We start from the raw sequence: 19,395 nt of genomic DNA, 5'->3' as shown, positions 1-19,395 counted from the left end.
AAATATAATTATACTACAAAAGTAACAGATTCATATTTTACAGATGCACAATTGACAATAATATATATATATATATATATATATATATATATATATATATATATATATATATATATATATATATATATACTGAGAGAAGATTGTTTTCAACACATTTCTAAACATAATAGTTTTCAAGACACTTCTATACAGCTTAAAGTAACATTTAAAGGCTTAGCTAGGTTAATTAGGCAGGTTAGGGTAAGTAGGCAAGTCATTGTATAACGATGGTTTGATCTGTAGACTATCGAAAAAAATATAGCTTAAAGGGGCTATTAATTTTAAAATTTAATTTAAAAAAATTAAAAACTGATTTTCTTCTAGCTGAAATAAAACAAAAAAGACTTTCTCCAGAAGAAAAAATATTATCAGAATTACTGTGAAAATTTCCTTGCTTATATATATATATATATATATATATATATATATATATATATATATATATATATATATATATATATATATATATAATTTTTGCTTTGAAATTATCATTATTGTTAAAAGTGCTTTAAAAATGAACTTGAGTTGAATTGACAGGTGGAGTTTTCAGTGATAAATCCAACTAGAAAAAAAGTTATAATTTCATGTGTAACAAGTTAAAGTAATTTAAGTTTTCACTTTTACAGTGTAGTTTCAAACTGTAATTTAAGTTGAGCCAATGAGTTTTTTAATGTTAGTAGTGATAAGAGAAAATAAACTATGCTGTGATCACATGTGGAATTATTTAGCACTTTTCTTTTACTTTCACATAACTGATGTAATGTAATGTAATGTAATGTAATGTGTATTTATACAGCGCATTTATTGTGTATGGCCAAACACCCAAAGCGTTTCACAATCATGAGGAGGGGTCTCTCCACACCACCACCAGTGGAAATTTTCACAGTAATTCTGATAATATTTTTTCTTCTGGAGAAAGTCTTTTTTTGTTTTATTTCAGCTAGAAGAAAATCAGTTTTTAATTTTTTTAAATAAAATTGTAATATTCTTAGCCACTTTAAGCTATATTTTTTTGATAGTCTACAGATCAAACCATCTTTATACAATGACTTGCCTAATTACCCTAACCTGCCTAATTAACCTAATGGAATTGTGTAGTCTTGTGTTTCATTAACAGATTGTATATATTTTTTGTGAAATATTATAGGTAACATTTATAAAGGGTACCTTGTAATGCATCAGGCCCAGTATGTTATTTCATGTCCATGTGATGTCCATATCTAAGCTGATAACGTTTAAGAAAACACGCACTGAAAAGTGACTAGTTCCTCCAACTCCATCAGTAAATTTCATTTTTGGGATGAATGGGCTACAAACCGCTTTTAAGTGTGTTGAAAACAAATGTGTCCAGACTTGTTTTAAAGTTTTCATGATAACGGCTCAACTTTGGAGGAGATGGTCTTCAGATAACAACAGTAAGAAAGTTCTTTGTGATGCAGTCAAGCGTTTTCACATGAAACAGTAAATGAATGGGATGGACAACTCATCATGTTCTGACAAGAAACCGCAATGTTCATGGCAATTTCAACAGAACTGTACATGTTTGTCCAACAAGTTTTTTGCCAAACCATTATGTCATCAAATGATTTGTGTTCTGAAAATGCATTACGAAATTTCTTGGTGTCAAAACTATTGTGTTTCACCCTATTTTGTTGGTCCCTTGTGCTATTGTTGTTACATTGCAACCACTCATGCATGTCCCGTACTCCACCAATAGACATTCTCCTGACTATAAAAAAAACTTGCTAGTAAGTTAACTTATGGCTCGTTTCCACTGACTGGTACAGTACGGTTCGGGTCGGTACGGGTCACCTTTATCAGGCTTGCGTTTCCACTACCAAGGGTACCCTTTTGGTGGGCGTGGTGTATGACAAAGTTTCAGTCGACGTCATTTTCGCTCGAGAAAATGTCTACAATAAAGCTTCACAGGTCGTTCACATATCATATGAGAAGCACTTCTCACAAAACAGATGCTTTACACACATAAATACTTGTGTATAAATGTTTATTACTAACTTTTCTACAAACAGGAGTTGATTATAACTGCAGATCAATGACAGCGCGAAATAGCCTACTGTAACGTCTGTAATTATATTAAATAAATAAATGAACATATATGAACACCTACAGCCCCTTACAGTCTCCGATATGTTACCAACTACAGAAGAACTACTCAAAGCACTCATTTCGTAGTTAATTAGGTTCAAAACAACACAAAGTATAGCCTACAGTCAGTGAAAACCTCTCAATTGTGTCTGTAATCTTCAGCAGCACATGTAGCCTCTGTTAGAGAGTCATTCCATCATTCCAAGTTCATATTAGTCCAAAAGGTGATAATAAAGATTAAAACAAGGCAGTTTGTTCACGTTTGCTGAAGAAATAACGTGCTCCTTCATTGGCTTCGCCTTTTTTCCCGCGCTCCACTCTCGCGTTTGTCCTTTTCTTTCTGAATGTGTCACTCTCGCGTTTGTCAGCTTCTCACAGGATCGGGTTTCCAAAGCTTGTCAATAATCAAGTGCATGTTATTATTATCAGCTCAAGAAGTTTGTTATTTCAGGTAGAGACGCGCGGCGAGCGCAAGAAAAAAAAGCAAAACCACTCGGGCTTTAGACTGGCTCGTTAAAAACTACGCGGCACAGGGTGAATCTGCTCTTCTCCATGGCTTTGTGGCTGTTTATCATGATGACGACAGGGTTTGTTTGCAGGATCGACCATGGCTGCATATGTATTTATAAATTCGCTGTAATCTCTCGCTGTGTTTTTCAAACATGGCGGGTCCTTTGTTTACATTCTGGCTTGTTGAGTCTACGAATGACCAATAGCGTTCAGCTGCGCATGTAGCTCCACCTTTTGGGACCCTTTCTGCAGTTTGGGACCCTTTCGAAAGGGTCCCGAAAAAGTGGTACGGTATGGTTCGGTACGCCTTTTGACAGTGGAAACGGCCATAAAAGCATACCAAACCAAACTGTACCGTACCGTACCACTCAGTGGAAACGGGCCATTACACTAACCCTATCCCTAACAGTACAGTTTACTAATACTCTAATGAGAATTAATTGGCATGTAATTGCAGTACTACGCATGTTCAACCAAACTTGTTAAAGTGACTCAAAATAAAGTGATACCAACTATTGTAACACTGAATTGGTTTTTAGTTGTTATCTTCTTAAATCATGGGAAAAAATGTATGGTAGTCTCTTTATTTTTATGAGTCCATTCTTATGTATGGAAGTAACATATTTGCCCCATTCCATTATCAACTACTTACCTGGAGCTAGGTCATGGGGTAACAGTTTCAGCAAGGAACCCCAAACTCCCTTCTCCCCAAGCTATTGCTCCAGCTCCTCCAAGGGGATTGCAAAGTCTTCAGGTGAACGAGGGAAGCTTACATGGGCATCCCTTATTTTTGACCCAGGAATGAGACTGCTTCATAAAGTATGTCCACTCCTGAACCTAGAAACCTATTTCCTAGATTGCAATCCAATTAGGATGTCACAACAGTGTTGATTTTAAGTGCTTAAGAGTTTAGTACAGTGGTCTCAAACTCAATTCCCAGAGATCTACAGCTCTGCACAGTTTAGCTCCAACTACCTCCAACTCACACCTGCTAAATAGTCTCTAGTAGACTGGAACACCTTAATTAGCTGGATAAGCTGTGCGCAAAATGAAGAGCAGGAGGGAAGGTGCGCGCAAACTGAAGAGTGGAGAGCTGGTATGAAGATAGTTGCGTGTTGGGATCGGTGGGCATGGGGACTGAATCAAAAAAGAATTCCAGGAGTTTTCTGGGAGACAGAACAATACGGGAGAAGGGCGGGTGATGGGTCTGAAATTGGCAGGTATGCTCCAAACTCATCCCATGTGACCGAGTTCCAGACCCCAATCTTTGCCACCCTGTTAAGAAAACTCATTTTTGGCTGCTTGAATTCAAGAACTTGTCCTTTTGTTCAAGACCCAAATCTCAAGACCATAGATGAGAATAAGAATGTAAATTGACAGGTGAATTGAGCACTTTGACCTTTCGGCTAAGCTCCTTCTTTACCACAACTGATAAGTATATAGACCAATAACATACACTAATCTATCTGTCAATCTCATATTTAATCCTCCCTCACTAAGGAACAAAACCCCAAGATATTTGAACTCCTCCACATGTGGCAAATACTCTCCTTCAACCTGGAGTTGACAAGACACCTTTCTGGTTGAGCACTATGACTTGGACTTGGAGGTGTATGTTTCCCATAAAGGCACTTGCCCAGTGAATCCAACAGGACAACAATGTCAACGAAAAGCAAAGATGAAATCCTGTAGTCCTCAAACCAGTTCCTCTCTGGCCCAAGGCTGCTCCTAAAAGTTCTATGAACAGACCGGTGACAGAGGGCAGCATTCTGAAGTCGAACATGCACCAGAAATAAGTTTGACTTATTGCTGGCAATACAAATGGAGTTCCTTCTTCAGTCATACAGACATCAAACAGCCCGTACCAGAGCACCTCGGATCCCATACTACCAGAGCACCCCCCACAGAATACTACGAGGAATACCTTCAATCAAACACCTTCTCCAAGTCCAGACAAAAACACATTATTACTCCTGAATCCAAGGTTCTACAATCAGCTGGATTCTCCTCTCCAGTACCCTGGCATAAACTTTTTTTGGGGAAGCTGAGGAGTGTAATCCCCTATAGTTGGAATGCACTCTCCAGTCCCCCTTCCTAAAAATAAAGAGCACCACACCTGTCTCCATCCTCCATGTACCAGCAATACAAATGAAGCTCTTGTTGCCGTCATAGGGAGACCAGACATAGACCTTAACAGAGCATCACGTACCCAGTACTCCCAGTGCACTCCCCACAGAATGCCACAAGGGACACGATCAAACACCTTTTGCAAGTCCACTAAACACATGTGGACTGGTTGGCCATACTCACATGAGCCTCTGAGCACCATAGAGAGGCTAGATAGCTGGTCCAGTGATCCTCTGGCTGGACAAAGAACTGTATACAACTTAATCCAAATATTTCTTGTGAATCCAAGAACACTATTGTATTGAATTTCCTCTAAAGAACTCTGGCATAAACATTTCCAGAAAGACTAAGGACTATTATCCCCTTTAGTTAGAATGCACTCTCCAGTCCCTCTTCTTAAACATTATGAGAACCATCCCTGTCTCTAACCTCCATGTACCAGCATTATATATTAAGCTCTTGTTGCAGTCATAGAAAGACTAGGCAGAGACCTTAACATTGCATCACATACCCGATACTCCCAGTGCACCCTCCACAGAATGCCACAAGGGACACAATCAAACAAGCCTTTGAGCACCCTACAGAGGCTAGGTAGCTGGCCCAGTGTTCCTCTTGCCCAGGAGTGCTCAACCCTGTTCCTGGAGATCTACCTTCTTATAGATTTCAGTTGCAACCCATATTAAACACACCTGGCTGTAATTATCAAGTGTTGTTCAGGTCCTGTTTAATTGGTTCAGGTGTGTTTGATCAGGGTTGGAGCTGAACTTTGCAGGAAGGTAGATCTCCAGGAACAGGGTTGAGCAGCCCTGCTCTTGCTGGACAAAGAACTGTATCCAACTTTGTCCAAAAATATCTCCTGAATCCAAGTACACTATTGGCTGGATTCTCCTCTAAAGAAATCTGGCATGAACTTTTCCGGGAACGCTAAGGACTATGATCCCCCTATAGTTGGCATGCACTCTTAAGTCTCCCTTTTTAAAAATAGCGAGCACAACATATGTCCCTGACCTCCATGTGGTGTTGTAGGGTCATGTCAGCCAAGACAGTCCCATCACATCTAGAGACTTGAGGTACTCAGATCTCATCCTCCCCTGCTGTCTTGCCACTGCCCCGCTGTCAACCCCTGTTTTCCCTGTCTCTGCTTCTTCAAAGGAGGGCAAGTCAGTGGGATTGAGGAGATTCTCAAATCCTTCCTTGCATCATCTGACAACACGCTTAGTTCCGACTTCTACTATAAGCAGCATTGGTGAATAACTGCTTCCCCTTCCTGAGGCCCAGCCACTTAAAATTCAGATCATAAACAATGAAGGAGTCCATATCAATTGGAAACCAAAACTTCAATAGACCAAGTGACTTTTTACAGAAGTGCGAGGAAAGACATACAAGTCACCTTCACCCACGCCGCTGGATTCCACTGCTGAGCCGGTGGGTGGTACCTTACATTACAAATTCAGGCAAACAATGGAATCTTTCATCGCTCTCTCTCTCTCTCTCTCTCTCTCTCTCTCTCTCTCTCTCTCTCTTTCTCTCTCTCTCTCTCTCTCTTTCACACACACACACACACACACACACACACACAATGTAACTAACTTTTCTGATCTTCCCTCCAAATTATACAATAAAGAAAACACATAATCTGTCAATTGAAGACAACAGTATTCTCAGGTAAGTTTGGTTTTAAGTAAAAGATCAGTAAAACATGTACATTAGTGCTGATGAAAGCAATTTTAATGTGCAAATCTATGCCTATATATTCGAATTGCAAGAGCTTTATATTTGTAAGAAGCTGTTCTGTATCTGTATCTTCTAGATCATTGGACTGAACGAACATTTTCTTCTCATTCCTCTTCTCATTTTAGCTACACTACAGGTGAGCTTGTGTTCTCGTGAATATTACACACTGGATATGGCAAATAGATCTGGCAGTTAGAAGTAAAAAAACTTTAGGAAAAGATCTGCCTTTGCTTAGTTTAATCTGGCTTGTCAAGAAGAAGAAAATACAAAGAAATCTGGGGATAACTTGACAAGGAAACATTCGATTGCCAATTATGTTTGCAGAGAAAAGATTCAGCTCATAAGTGAAAGCTAATGTACTTTGTGTTGTTAGATTGTATGTGATAATTAATTTGCAGTTTCTTGACTGGGTCGTAATAACCTGTAGATCTTGAACATTTGTCCAGATCTTGGTTTTAGGCAGCTTTAAATTGGTCTTCTTTTTAGTAATGTATTCACATTACTACTTAAAGTAAAATGATGTGAAGGTTGCAGCAGGCACTGAAAAAATCAGCTCACAAAATAAGTTTCTCCAACACTGAAATCTCAGCAACATTTCAAATTTCACTTCAGCTTTTGTTGATCCATTATTACATAAATGGCCTATGATCTTTAGACTTTTGAAATGTATGGTTGTGATACAGTCAACCTTTGTCACGCGAAACTAACTGAAAGATGATTTATACCTCAGAAACTTGGTTCCTGAGTTCCTTGGAACCTGGAGTTCATCTTTTTCATTAAGTTCATCTTGTTTTGACCTTCATAAAAAGAAATACGCCAAACAAATACTATTACTCAAGTCTGAACTCTCTCCAACTGTTTCATTGGCAGGCAGGTTTTCCGACATATCCGGTGTATATTTGGATTCTAAACAAGACATTCAATTTAAAATTACAATTAAAAGTGATTGTATATATTTTGAAAGTAAAGGCGGGAGTCTAGGTAAATATTTTTAATACGTTTTTTCAGAAATTCTAAATGTAAAAAAAAGAATATTTGTGCACTTATTAAAAAATATATACAATTATAAATATTTATTACAATTTAAAGTGTCAAGCAGAGTATAAATATTGAAGCAAAATAAAATATTTTGGGGCTGCACTTTCATCCTTAAATAGAGATTTTTCAAAGGCAGTCTCACAACAATTCACGACTTTTTATGAATGATATACCATGGCTGCAGCAGGCGCAAAGATATTACAGAGCACCTGAAAACTTTCCAACTTCCATCAATATAACCACCCAGCAAACAATTTTGTGTAATAGATGTCTAATAGACATCTCGGCTAAATCAAGGCTAAACTTGGGCTTTCAAATCTAATAAACATCTAAGAGTACCCCAAAACTAGACCAGTCATCAAATAAACGAAATAAATAAATGGCTACACATGTAAACTCTGTCTAAACTGTCTACTTGATGACTAGTCTAGTTTGGGCTATTAGATTTTCATTGACAGCTCAAGTTTAGCTATGTTTTGGCCTAGATGACTGACTCTATTAGACATCTATTAGACTTCTTTTTAAACAAAAACAAAAAAATGCTTGCTGGGCATTGTGATACTTTGCAACCATGGTTGGATGGTTACATGCAAAGTATTCTTTACACTGTCTGACGATATTCTTAGTCGAGGTCAACAGCTTCCCACTTCCACTATAAGCAGTGTTAGTAAAGCACTGTTTCCCATTCCTGAGGTGCCTGAGCTGTGTATATTGGTGCATTATTATCCTGATACACAGCACTGCCTTCAGAATATAATGTTTGGACCATTAAGTGCACATGGTCCTCCAGAATGGTTCGGTAGTCCTTAGCAGTGACCCGGTGCCCATCTAGCACAAGTATTGGGGCTAGGCAATGCCATGATATTGCAGCCCAAACCCTCACTGATTCACCCCCATGCTTCACTCTGGGCATGCAACAGTCTGGGTGGTACATTTCTCTGAGGCTTCTCCACACAGTAACTCTCCAGAAAAATCCCGGGGAAAACTCTGACACATTGCAGCTGAGCTGTAAAAGCTATAAGCAAGCTTACACCATCCCACTACAAGCAAATCCAGAGTAGAAGAGAGTCCAGCTTTTTTCTAGAGCCCAAATTGTGCATGGAGGTAAACCCGACTATTTCTTGGTCAGGCTCCCAGTGAGGGGACATTCCATGTCCCAACAACATGTTTCTGTATCCAAGAGTCTTCATGGCACTGGCCTTCGACCACTGCCCATTCCAGTTTACAAATGCTTGAAATGTGGTTTTCATATAGTCATATTCATAATCCACATTGCTCTGGCCCTTTATGGCTACTCCTGCAGGTAGTGGCCCTACGGTAGGTTGGTCCCATGTCACTTACACAAGCCTGGTGAATAACCTTGGCTACCAGGCACTCACAAATGAGCCCTAACCTCAAAAACATATTCTGATAACCTTTAAATAAAACCTGAGCTTCTGGTTTTCTCAGAGTACTTGTCTGATGTTAGTTTGACGGATTGGGTAAGATATGCTTAGCCAAGCCCGTCTAACCATAAGTTTGCTGCAAGTGAAAGATAATACAAGGAGTGTAAAAATAAAACCTTCCTCCTACTCAAAGTTCATTTACAGTTGAAAATACATCAACATACTGAAGTAAAAGCAGCAATTTCCAGTTCACATTGAATATAATTGGTAAAATGATATTGACCTGCTCAACATTCAGAGACAAAACCTACATAGTAGAAGTCAAATGCTGAACGTTCTTCTAAATATGTTATTGTCACAATTACCAGCGACCTACAACCTGAGATCACTGGTAAACCCACTCTCATTCACATGAACTACAAATTCGCCATGTTATGGACTACAACACCCAGTAATACAACACACACAACCGGTTCCAGATCATGACTGATTACAATCCCGCAGCTGAAGCTGCTCAAGGACTGATTAATGCACTACATAAAGAGCACAAACACTGTAGCTTGTAGTCTTGTCTACTGTTTAATGACACTACAATGCATTTTCCTTGCCTTGCCTTCCATGTTTTGAACCTTTGCTTTGTTTTGTTTGATCATTCCTGTATGCTGCCTGCCTTCTGACCATTTGCCTGCTATTTCAACTACGACTCTGGATTGCCCTCATACATCTGTTTGCTCCTGTGTTGATCATTGCTTGCCTGACCATACTGTCAATAAACCCTGCATTTGGATCCTCACCCCTGTTGTCAGTGTCACATCCCCTGGTTACAATTGTCAAGTGGCTTGAACAATGTTTGTTGTAATAGGGGAAATCTATTTTTGCGTAAATTGAAAAAGGACAAACATATTTCCAACAAATAAAAGTCTCTTGTCTTGGTACAAAATCTGTCACTGGGGTCGTACCTTTTCAAAATGTACACTTTTGTACCATACATGTGGATATTAGTACCTTTAGTTCATGTGTGAAAAACGGCTACCTTAATTACTTGTTAGTACATGATTGTTTGTTAATTCATGTATCAATTACCACATTAGTTTATGCTTAATTTTACCATGATGAACTCATGATATGTTAATGTATAATTATGTTTTGACTACTTGGAGGGTCACTGTCATGGTCTGTCACCTGCATGTTGTCACAGTCATTCGTGTTTGTTTTCTCGTAGCACATGGCATTGTTTTGACAGCGCGCCATGTGCTCCACTGCCTCACTCCACCCACTTATCAGGTTACTCATTAGATCATTATTTCATTATTCGCACCTGTCTCTAGTCTTAGCCTTATGAGTCTCCCTATTTATTCTCCTCTCTGTCATTGTCTTGTACCGGGTCGTTAGTGTGTTTACCTCACGCGGTGGCCGCTTAGATCGTGTCCTGTCTTGTATCCATTTTTGACTCCAGTGCCAGTTTTTTGATTTCGATTTTGTGGTTTGGACTGTTTCCTGTTTTTTCCCCTTTTATCAGATCGCCCTCGCTGCTATCAGTTGTGGCAGACGCTTCCCTCTCCACTTCCTGCTTCAGCCTTTTCTATCCCGCCCACCAGCGATCTTCTCCCTCTCTGGCCACCTTGTATCCCGCCCGGGCGCTTTCACTTCGGCTGCTGATACTGTTGTGTTTCCCGTTTGACTGGGGAGTTGGACCACCGTGCGCCTCCTGCTGGAAGCACTTAATATTGCCCTTCACCTGAGTTACCCATTTCCTGTTTTTTTGACTAGAGAGTTGGACCGCCGTGCGCCTCCTGCTGGAAGCACTTAGTATTGCCTGTAATTATACCTTCTGTTTTTTGCCCCTTTTTGACTGGCGACTTTGGACCGCTGAGCGCCCTCTGTTGAACTCTCTTTATTTATTTTTTGCCAGTATTTTGTGTTTTTTTCTGTGGCATTTACAGCACCCTGTGCTGGGAATTTTTTGTTGTATCATATCCCCTCTACAGGCCACTTTAGTAATAAATAATTCCTGTTTTTCCCTGCATTTGATTCCTCCTGATTTTTTATACTGACACTTGTATGACAGAACGACCCGGTCAGAAGATGGAATCAGCAGGTTCTGACCAGATGCGCAATGCACTCGCCCAACAAGGTGCACTTTTGGGCCAGCACGCCACCCAGCTCAACGCCACCTCCAGAGAGGTCGAGATGCTCACTGCCCAAGTGGTCGAGCTCAATGCCCGAATTGAGGAGCTCCAGCACAATGTCACAGTACCCAGGCAAGCTTCTTCTTCCCCCACCACACCCCATCATGACCCAGAGCCCCATGCAAACAACCCTCCACCCTACGATGGGGACCCCAACTCCTGCCGGGCCTTTTTGTCACAGTGTGCCTTAGTTTTTGCCCTACAGCCCCGCCGATATGCCTCTGAGGCATCCAGGGTGGCATACGTCTTGACCCTGCTCACTGGGAGAGCACGTGAGTGGGGCACTGCTGTTTGGGATGCCAGGGCACCCTTTTGCCACTTTTTCGAGGACTTCAGGGAGGAAATGATCAAACTTTTTGACCGGTCTGCACAGGGTGATGAGGCGGCTGCCCGCTTGGCACGACTATCCCAGGAGGGCCACTCCGTCACAGACTTTGCAATCCAGTTCAGAACTCTAGCTGCCTCCTGTGATTGGAACGAGGGGGCCCTACGTTCCAGATTTTTTGAGGGCCTGAACGAAGAGATCCAAGATGAGCTTTCTTCTCATGAGCTCCCCCATAACCTTGAGACCCTTATTAATCTGGCACTCCGTGTGGAGGGGCGCCTCCGCCGCCGCCGCCACTGGCGGTCCATTCACTCCTCCTGGAGGGTTAATGACCTTCCCCTCCAACAATCTAGCTCTTCTACTCCTCCCTCACCTGAACCTGAGCCCATGCAAATGGGTCGTATGCGCCTTACACCTCAAGAAAAGAGGGACCGTCTTGCCCGTGGTCTATGCCTCTACTGCGGAAAACCAGGGCATTTTGCCGTCAAGTGTCCTTTAAAAGCCAAGGCCCATCAGTGAACCGGGGGATCCTGGTGGGCGCCTTTCCCTGTCTAGACTCCCCCCGCTCTCGCACCCTGTTGCCCATCACCATCCAGTATGAAGTATCCACTAATTCGGCCTCTGCCTTGCTTGATTCAGGGGCCGAGGGTAACTTTCTAGACCGTGCCATTGCCAAACAGTGGGGCATTCCTGCCGTTCCTCTCCCTTCCCCCATTTCTGTCTGGTCATTAGCTGGTCAGCTTCTCTCCACCATCACCCACATCACTCCCTGTGTAAGTCTTGTCGTTTCCGGCAATCACCGTGAGGCCATTGAGCTGTACCTTTTTGACTCGCCGGGTTCCCCTGTAGTCCTGGGGCATCCCTGGCTGGCACAGCACAATCCTCACGTTGATTGGTCTGGAGATTCTGTGTTGGCCTGGAGTCAGTCTTGTCATGTATCTTGTTTGGGTTCTGCCTTGTCTCCTGGTTCTTTGTGTTCTGTGTTGCAGGAGGAGACAGCCGATTTAACCAAGGTCCCGGTTGAGTACCATGGTCTTCGTCAGGTCTTCAGCAGGTCTCGGGCTGGGTCTCTCCCTCCTCATCGACCATATGACTGTGCCATTGACCTCCTCCCAGGCACTTCTCCGCCCAAGGGTCGCTTGTATTCCCTTTCTGGTCCAGAGAGAGAGGCTATGGATAGGTATATTCAGGAGTCACTTAATGCTGGTCTCATCCGTCCCTCATCATCTCCTGCAGGTGCTGGGTTCTTCTTTGTTAAGAAGAGGGATGGCTCCCTGCGTCCCTGTATTGATTACAGAGGGCTAAACGACATTACGATAAAGAACAGGTACCCCTTACCTCTCATGTCGTCTGCTTTTGAGCTGTTGCAGGGAGCCCAGGTCTTCACCAAGTTAGACCTTCGTAACGCTTATCACTTGGTACGCATTCGTGAGGGAGATGAGTGGAAGACAGCCTTTAATACCCCTACGGGACACTTTGAATATCTGGTCCTACCCTTTGGTCTGACAAATGCACCAGCTGTCTTCCAGGCCCTGGTTAACGACGTGCTGAGAGACATGGTAAACAAATTTGTCTTTGTGTACCTGGATGATATTCTCATTTTCTCATCCTCTTTACAGGAACACACTCAGCATGTGCGTCAGGTCCTCCAACGGCTACTAGAGAATCAGCTCTTTGTTAAGGCGGAGAAGTGCGAGTTCCACGCTAGGTCGGTTGCGTTCCTGGGGTATGTCATCTCGGCTGAGGGAGTCCGAGCTGATCCTGATAAGGTAAGGGCCGTTGCCAAATGGCCAGTCCCCAACACCCGCAAGGCTCTGCAGCGTTTCCTGGGTTTTGCCAATTTCTATAGGCGTTTCATCAGGAACTTTAGCCAGATTGCTGCACCCTTAACGGCTCTCACCTCCACCAAGGTATTGTTCAAGTGGAATACACAAGCTCAGGAGGCCTTTGGTGCCCTTAAGTCCCGTTTCACCTCTGCTCCTGTTCTTTCTATTCCAGACCCTGAACAACAATTTATTGTTGAGGTAGATGCCTCTGAGGTTGGGGTAGGCGCGGTCCTGTCTCAGCGCTCATCCAAGGATGGGAAGGTGCATCCTTGTGCCTTTTTCTCTCATCGCCTGAGCCCAGCAGAACGTAATTACGACATCGGTAACAGGGAGCTGTTGGCAGTCAGGCTGGCCTTGGGTGAGTGGCGTCACTGGCTGGAGGGTGCGGCGCACCCCTTCTTGGTCTGGACGGACCATAAGAACCTTGAGTATGTCCGTTCGGCCAAGAGGTTGAGCGCACGCCAGGCTCGCTGGGCACTCTTCTTTGGTCGGTTCAACTTCGTCCTCTCGTACCGGCCAGGGTCAAAGAATATCAAACCTGATGCCCTCTCACGACTGTTCGAGACCCCCAGTGGGGAGACCCCGGTGGAGTCCATCCTCCCTGAGGGAGTGGTTGTTGGGTCCCTCTCCTGGGGCATTGAACAGCGGGTAATAAAGGCCGGTCAAGGGATTGAAGTACCAGAGGGGTGCCCGGAGGGTCGGTTGTTTGTGCCGGTTGCGCTGCGTTCCGAGGTTCTCCGGTGGGGCCATGAGTCCAGGTTGGTTTGCCACCCAGGAATTTGGAGATCACTGGCTGCCATCCGCCAGCGATTTTGGTGGCCCTCTCTAGGGTCGGACGTCAGGCAGTTTGTGTTGGCTTGCTCGACATGTGCCCAGAACAAGACCTCTAACAAGGCTCCTGTTGGTCTGCTCCAGCCCTTGCCCATCCCTTCTCGTCCTTGGTCACACCTGGCCCTGGACTTCGTTTCTGGCCTCCCTCCCTCAAGAGGAAACACTGTCATAATGACTGTAGTGGACCGTTTTTCTAAAGCAGCCCATTTTATCCCCTTGCCCAAGCTCCCCTCAGCCAAGGAAACAGCCCAAGCTATGGTTGATCATGTCTTCCGGATTCATGGTCTTCCGGTTGATGTGGTTTCTGACAGGGGACCACAGTTTGTTTCCCGGTTTTGGAAAGAATTCTGTCGGCAGATCGGGGCCTCTACGAGTCTGTCCTCAGGTTTTCATCCTCAGACCAACGGGCAATGTGAACGAGCCAACCAGGATCTCGAAAGAGCCCTCCGCTGCCTGACCTCCCAGAATCCTAGTTCCTGGAGCCAACAGCTCTCGTGGGTGGAGTATGCCCACAATTCACTGCCGGTAACGTCTACAGGTATGTCCCCATTCCTCTGCTCTATGGGTTATCAACCGCCTTTGTTTCCTTCACAGGAGCCCGATGCTGCAGTTCCGTCTGCCTTGGCCTTTGTCCGACGGTGCCGCCGCACCTGGATGAGGGCTGAGGAGGTCTTGGCCCGGACCTCTAGACGAATCAAAGCAGCAGCTGACCGTCATCGGACTTCCCCACCTCAATATGTTTGTGGTCAGAAGGTATGGTTATCAACCAAGGACTTGCCTCTCAGGGTGGCCTCACGCAAGTTGGCACCCAGGTTCATTGGTCCATACTGCATCACCAAGGTCTTGAGTCCGGTGGCGGTTAAGCTCAAGTTACCTCCCACACTTGGTCGGGTACACCCTGTTTTTCATGTATCCAGGGTTAAACCTGTGTTCAGATCCAATCTTAACCCCATTATCTCCTCCCCTGCCCCTCCTCCCCCCCCGCCTAGTGGATGGCTCTCCTGCATACACTGTCAGGAGGTTGTTGGATGTCAGACGCTGGGGCCGGGGTTTCCAGTATTTGGTGGACTGGGAGGGTTATGGTCCTGAGGAGAGGAGTTGGATTCCAGCTCGGCATGTTCTGGATCGGGCGTTGGTCGTGGACCTTCACTGGCGACTGGGTAAGCCCCTCCCCTGAGACGCCAGGTGGCGTTCGTAGGGGGGGGGGTACTGTCATGGTCTGTCACCTGCATGTTGTCACAGTCATTCGTGTTTGTTTTCTCGTAGCACATGGCATTGTTTTGACAGCGCGCCATGTGCTCCACTGCCTCACTCCACCCACTTATCAGGTTACTCATTAGATCATTATTTCATTATTCGCACCTGTCTCTAGTCTTAGCCTTATGAGTCTCCCTATTTATTCTCCTCTCTGTCATTGTCTTGTACCGGGTCGTTAGTGTGTTTACCTCACGCGGTGGCCGCTTAGATCGTGTCCTGTCTTGTATCCATTTTTGACTCCAGTGCCAGTTTTTTGATTTCGATTTTGTGGTTTGGACTGTTTCCTGTTTTTTCCCCTTTTATCAGATCGCCCTCGCTGCTATCAGTTGTGGCAGACGCTTCCCTCTCCACTTCCTGCTTCAGCCTTTTCTATCCCGCCCACCAGCGATCTTCTCCCTCTCTGGCCACCTTGTATCCCGCCCGGGCGCTTTCACTTCGGCTGCTGATACTGTTGTGTTTCCCGTTTGACTGGGGAGTTGGACCACCGTGCGCCTCCTGCTGGAAGCACTTAATATTGCCCTTCACCTGAGTTACCCATTTCCTGTTTTTTTGACTAGAGAGTTGGACCGCCGTGCGCCTCCTGCTGGAAGCACTTAGTATTGCCTGTAATTATACCTTCTGTTTTTTGCCCCTTTTTGACTGGCGACTTTGGACCGCTGAGCGCCCTCTGTTGAACTCTCTTTATTTATTTTTTGCCAGTATTTTGTGTTTTTTTCTGTGGCATTTACAGCACCCTGTGCTGGGAATTTTTTGTTGTATCATATCCCCTCTACAGGCCACTTTAGTAATAAATAATTCCTGTTTTTCCCTGCATTTGATTCCTCCTGATTTTTTATACTGACACTTGTATGACAGGTCACATCATCATTAACCCATTCTTAACTACTCATGAACTCCTTATGCACGTCCAACTAGTAAGTTTACACTGAATAACAATAGATAAGTGTTCTGTCAACATCAACATGAACAGGAGTTCATGAGTAGTTAAGGATGAGTTAATAGTGATGTGCCCCTCCAAGTAAAGTCATGACATAACTATAAATTAAAAGCTCATGAGTTCATGTTGGTTACATTTAGCTAAGACTTAAATGTTAATTAATACATTAATTAACAACATGTACTAACAAGTAATTAAGTTAGCTGTTTTTCACACATGAACTCAAGCAACCCAAGCTCATTCTGAAAACGTGGACGTTTCTGGAGACCGCGATTTATGTGGCCGGAGGTACGTATGGCGGCAATTGTTTTTTCTCTCTCGCTCACCTCCGTGTGGAGAGCTTTCCCGCCGCAACCAGTTTGTCCGCTTAGCTCATGGTGTTACGTTGGCGGAGCGGAGGCCTGGAGGAGGAGGAGCCACCCGTGGCGACGACTGGGTTCGGGTTCGGGGAAGAGAGGTTACGGAAATCAGGTAAGATGAAAAACAGAATCCAAGAAATTGAAGGCGAACGAGTTTGTGACGGGGCAAGAATGCGGCGAAATCCAAAAACTCGGACAAGGGCTTTTGCTTTTCTTTTCTGGATGGCTTTTGTAAATCATCGCTTGGGTTTAAGGAAGAAGGAGGAGGGCGGCCGATTGGCCGATTGGCCGGCCGCCCAGTGAATCATTCAGTCATTCGGCCAATCGGTTAGCCAGACAGACGATCGCTTGACGGTGGCTTTTCGCGAGAGAACAGCGCAGGCGCGAAAGGCGCACGCTCCCGAGAGGCGTTCGAATTCGCGAAAACAACAATGGCACGAATATGTACCTCCCTGGACGTATTTCGCTCTCTAGAAACGACCGCGGGCTATGTTTCCACGATGAACCTGGGTTAAACTCATGCGAATCATGTTGTAGTTAAAGTTAATTCATGATTAGTGCATACCTTAACTCATCATTAACTCAAAGTAAACTAATGTTTAGTTTACATATTAATACCTCATTATTCTTGTACTGTTATTGTTAAGTATTACCCCTTTTGGGAACACTTTTGTACATTCAAGGTTCACGTTTGTACCTGTAAAGTACTGTGAGGTACACATTTGTGCTTTCTATGTATTAATATGTTCCTCTAAGGATCTGTTAGGAGCAAAAATGTACCTTTTGAAAATGTACTGCGCTATTGACAGATTTTGTACCTTTATTTCTCAGAGTGTACACACTATGAGAAAGTTAGGACAATATTGAAACCTCATTATATTAAAATATTTGAAGTTCAAGTATTGTCTCAACTTTACAAATTGAGACAAACAGTGTAAAGTAATGGATCATTTATTGCTTCTACGGAAACTCTCTCTCTCTTTCCCTCTTTCTCTCTCACCCACACACACACAGACATGGATGAATTGCAATGTACAAAACACACCTTCCCATCTGTAGATTTGTACAGTTGTTGTCGTCAGGCTGCGAGCGTCTGACTTTTCTGATCTTCTCCTGAAAAAAAGAGAGACTAGAGACAACTGTACTCTCAGGTAAGAGAGCTTTTAAAGTAATACATCAACAAAGTAGTTTGAATGCATGCTTAAACTAATTTCAGTGACTTTTTTTCTCTTTAATCATCCTAATCAGACTGAATGAAGATGATGATTGAAGCTCTTCTCCTCATTGTAGCTGCTCTACAGGTGAGCTTGTGTTCTAGTATGAATATTATTACACACATCAACACTGATGATCTGATCATGATGATTCCTGTCACTGCAGGATCACACATCAGCTGCTCCTGTAAGAACAATATATCCACTGGACATGGCTGTGAATTCAGTTGATGATCAGTATAAGGGATGTACACAGACAATGACGAACAAGACAGAGAATTACTATCTACCGAAGGAAAGATCTGCTTCAGCTGAGTTTAATAAAACTTGGCAGGATGCAGAAGCGAATGCAAAGAAACCTGAAGATAACTTGACAATGAGTCATTCGGTCGCTCTTTATGTTTATACTAACAAAGATTCAAGTGTGTACAGTGATTTCACTAAAGCCACTCGCACTGAGAAACAGACTTATATAAGCGGGACGTTTAAATGGTATTCTCTTCACTATCTGCTAACAGAAGCCGTTCAGATTCTGAAGAAAACACAGCCTAGATGCTTTCTAACGTATCGTGGGACAAATCTCCAGTTTGAGGCTCAGAGCAAAGAGGTTCGCTTGAGCTCGTTTTCATCCTCGTCTCTTAATCGAACAGTAATTCAGGCTTTCGGAAACGTGTCTTGTTTTGAGATCTACACTTGTGAAGGTGCGAATCTGACGAAATACTCAAAGTATCCTGAGGAGAAAGAGGTGCTCATTCCTCCGTACGAGACGTTTAATGTCGCTGCTGTGAAAAACAGAACCTATGAGAAAGATCTGTGGTGTGAAACTGTGTTTGTGCTGAACAGCACCGGAACAAGAAGTGACCTGAACTGTGGTTTGATGAACTCTGGACACCATGCTTCTTTTAGCAACGTTTTACTAACTATGTCCATATTGTTTTTATATCTTAACTTGTGAATTTTGGGTGTCATGGTGGCACAGTGGGTAGCACAATTGCCTCACAGCAAGAAGGTTGCTGGTTCCAGCCTTGGCTGGGTCAGTTGGCATTTCTGTGTGAAGTTTGCATGTTCTCTCCATGTTCATGTGGGTTTCCTCCGGGTGCTCCCCCACAAGCCCAAAGACATGTGGTATAGGTGAATTGGGTAGGCTAAATGGTCCATAGTGTATGTGTGTATATGAGTGTGTGTGGATGTTTTCCAGTGATGGGTTGCAGCTGGAAGGGCATCCACTGCGTAAAACATATGCTGGATAAGTTTGCGGTTCATTCCACTGTGGTGACCCGAGATTATTTAGGGGCTAAGCCGAAAAGAAAATGAATAATTGAACTTGTGAATTTTACGTAACTTTGAATTTCTTGTCATGCTTAATTAAAAATCGTTAAACTTTTAAAGCTCTAAAATCTTCAAATGTATTTTTTACTTATATTTACATTAAATTTGTACAATGTGATCTTGTTTTGTGAACTCATTGTGTAAAATGCTGCAAGATGCAAAGGCATAGGTTTGTGCTTGACATTGGTG

The 19,395-nt window shown here is 43.4% G+C and overlaps 1 protein-coding gene across 1 annotated transcript; it reads left to right on the top strand.

Annotated features, from left to right (window-relative positions):
• The first annotated feature begins 16,221 nt into the window (after positions 1-16,221).
• si:ch211-51i16.1 lies at positions 16,222-18,901 on the top strand. The gene is made up of 3 exons (XM_021471357.3): positions 16,222-17,814; positions 17,912-17,964; positions 18,044-18,901. The coding sequence occupies exons 2-3, from the start codon at positions 17,917-17,919 to the stop codon at positions 18,830-18,832; spliced, it is 837 nt and encodes a 278-aa protein (XP_021327032.3). The 5' UTR covers positions 16,222-17,814; positions 17,912-17,916; the 3' UTR covers positions 18,833-18,901.
• The last annotated feature ends 494 nt before the right edge of the window (positions 18,902-19,395 follow it).

Source organism: Danio rerio, chromosome 3, assembly GCF_049306965.1.
Source record: "Danio rerio strain Tuebingen ecotype United States chromosome 3, GRCz12tu, whole genome shotgun sequence".
NCBI lineage: Eukaryota > Metazoa > Chordata > Actinopteri > Cypriniformes > Danionidae > Danio > Danio rerio.
This window is presented reverse-complemented; position numbering and strand designations above follow the sequence as displayed.

Bases quoted from the DNA above. Each gene is read 5' to 3' on its own strand.
- si:ch211-51i16.1 (XM_021471357.3), top strand. From the start codon at position 17,917: ATGAAGATGATGATTGAAGCTCTTCTCCTCATTGTAGCTGCTCTACAG. The intron at 17,965-18,043 runs GTGAGCTTGTGT...CTGTCACTGCAG, and splicing joins TCATTGTAGCTGCTCTACAG to GATCACACATCAGCTGCTCC.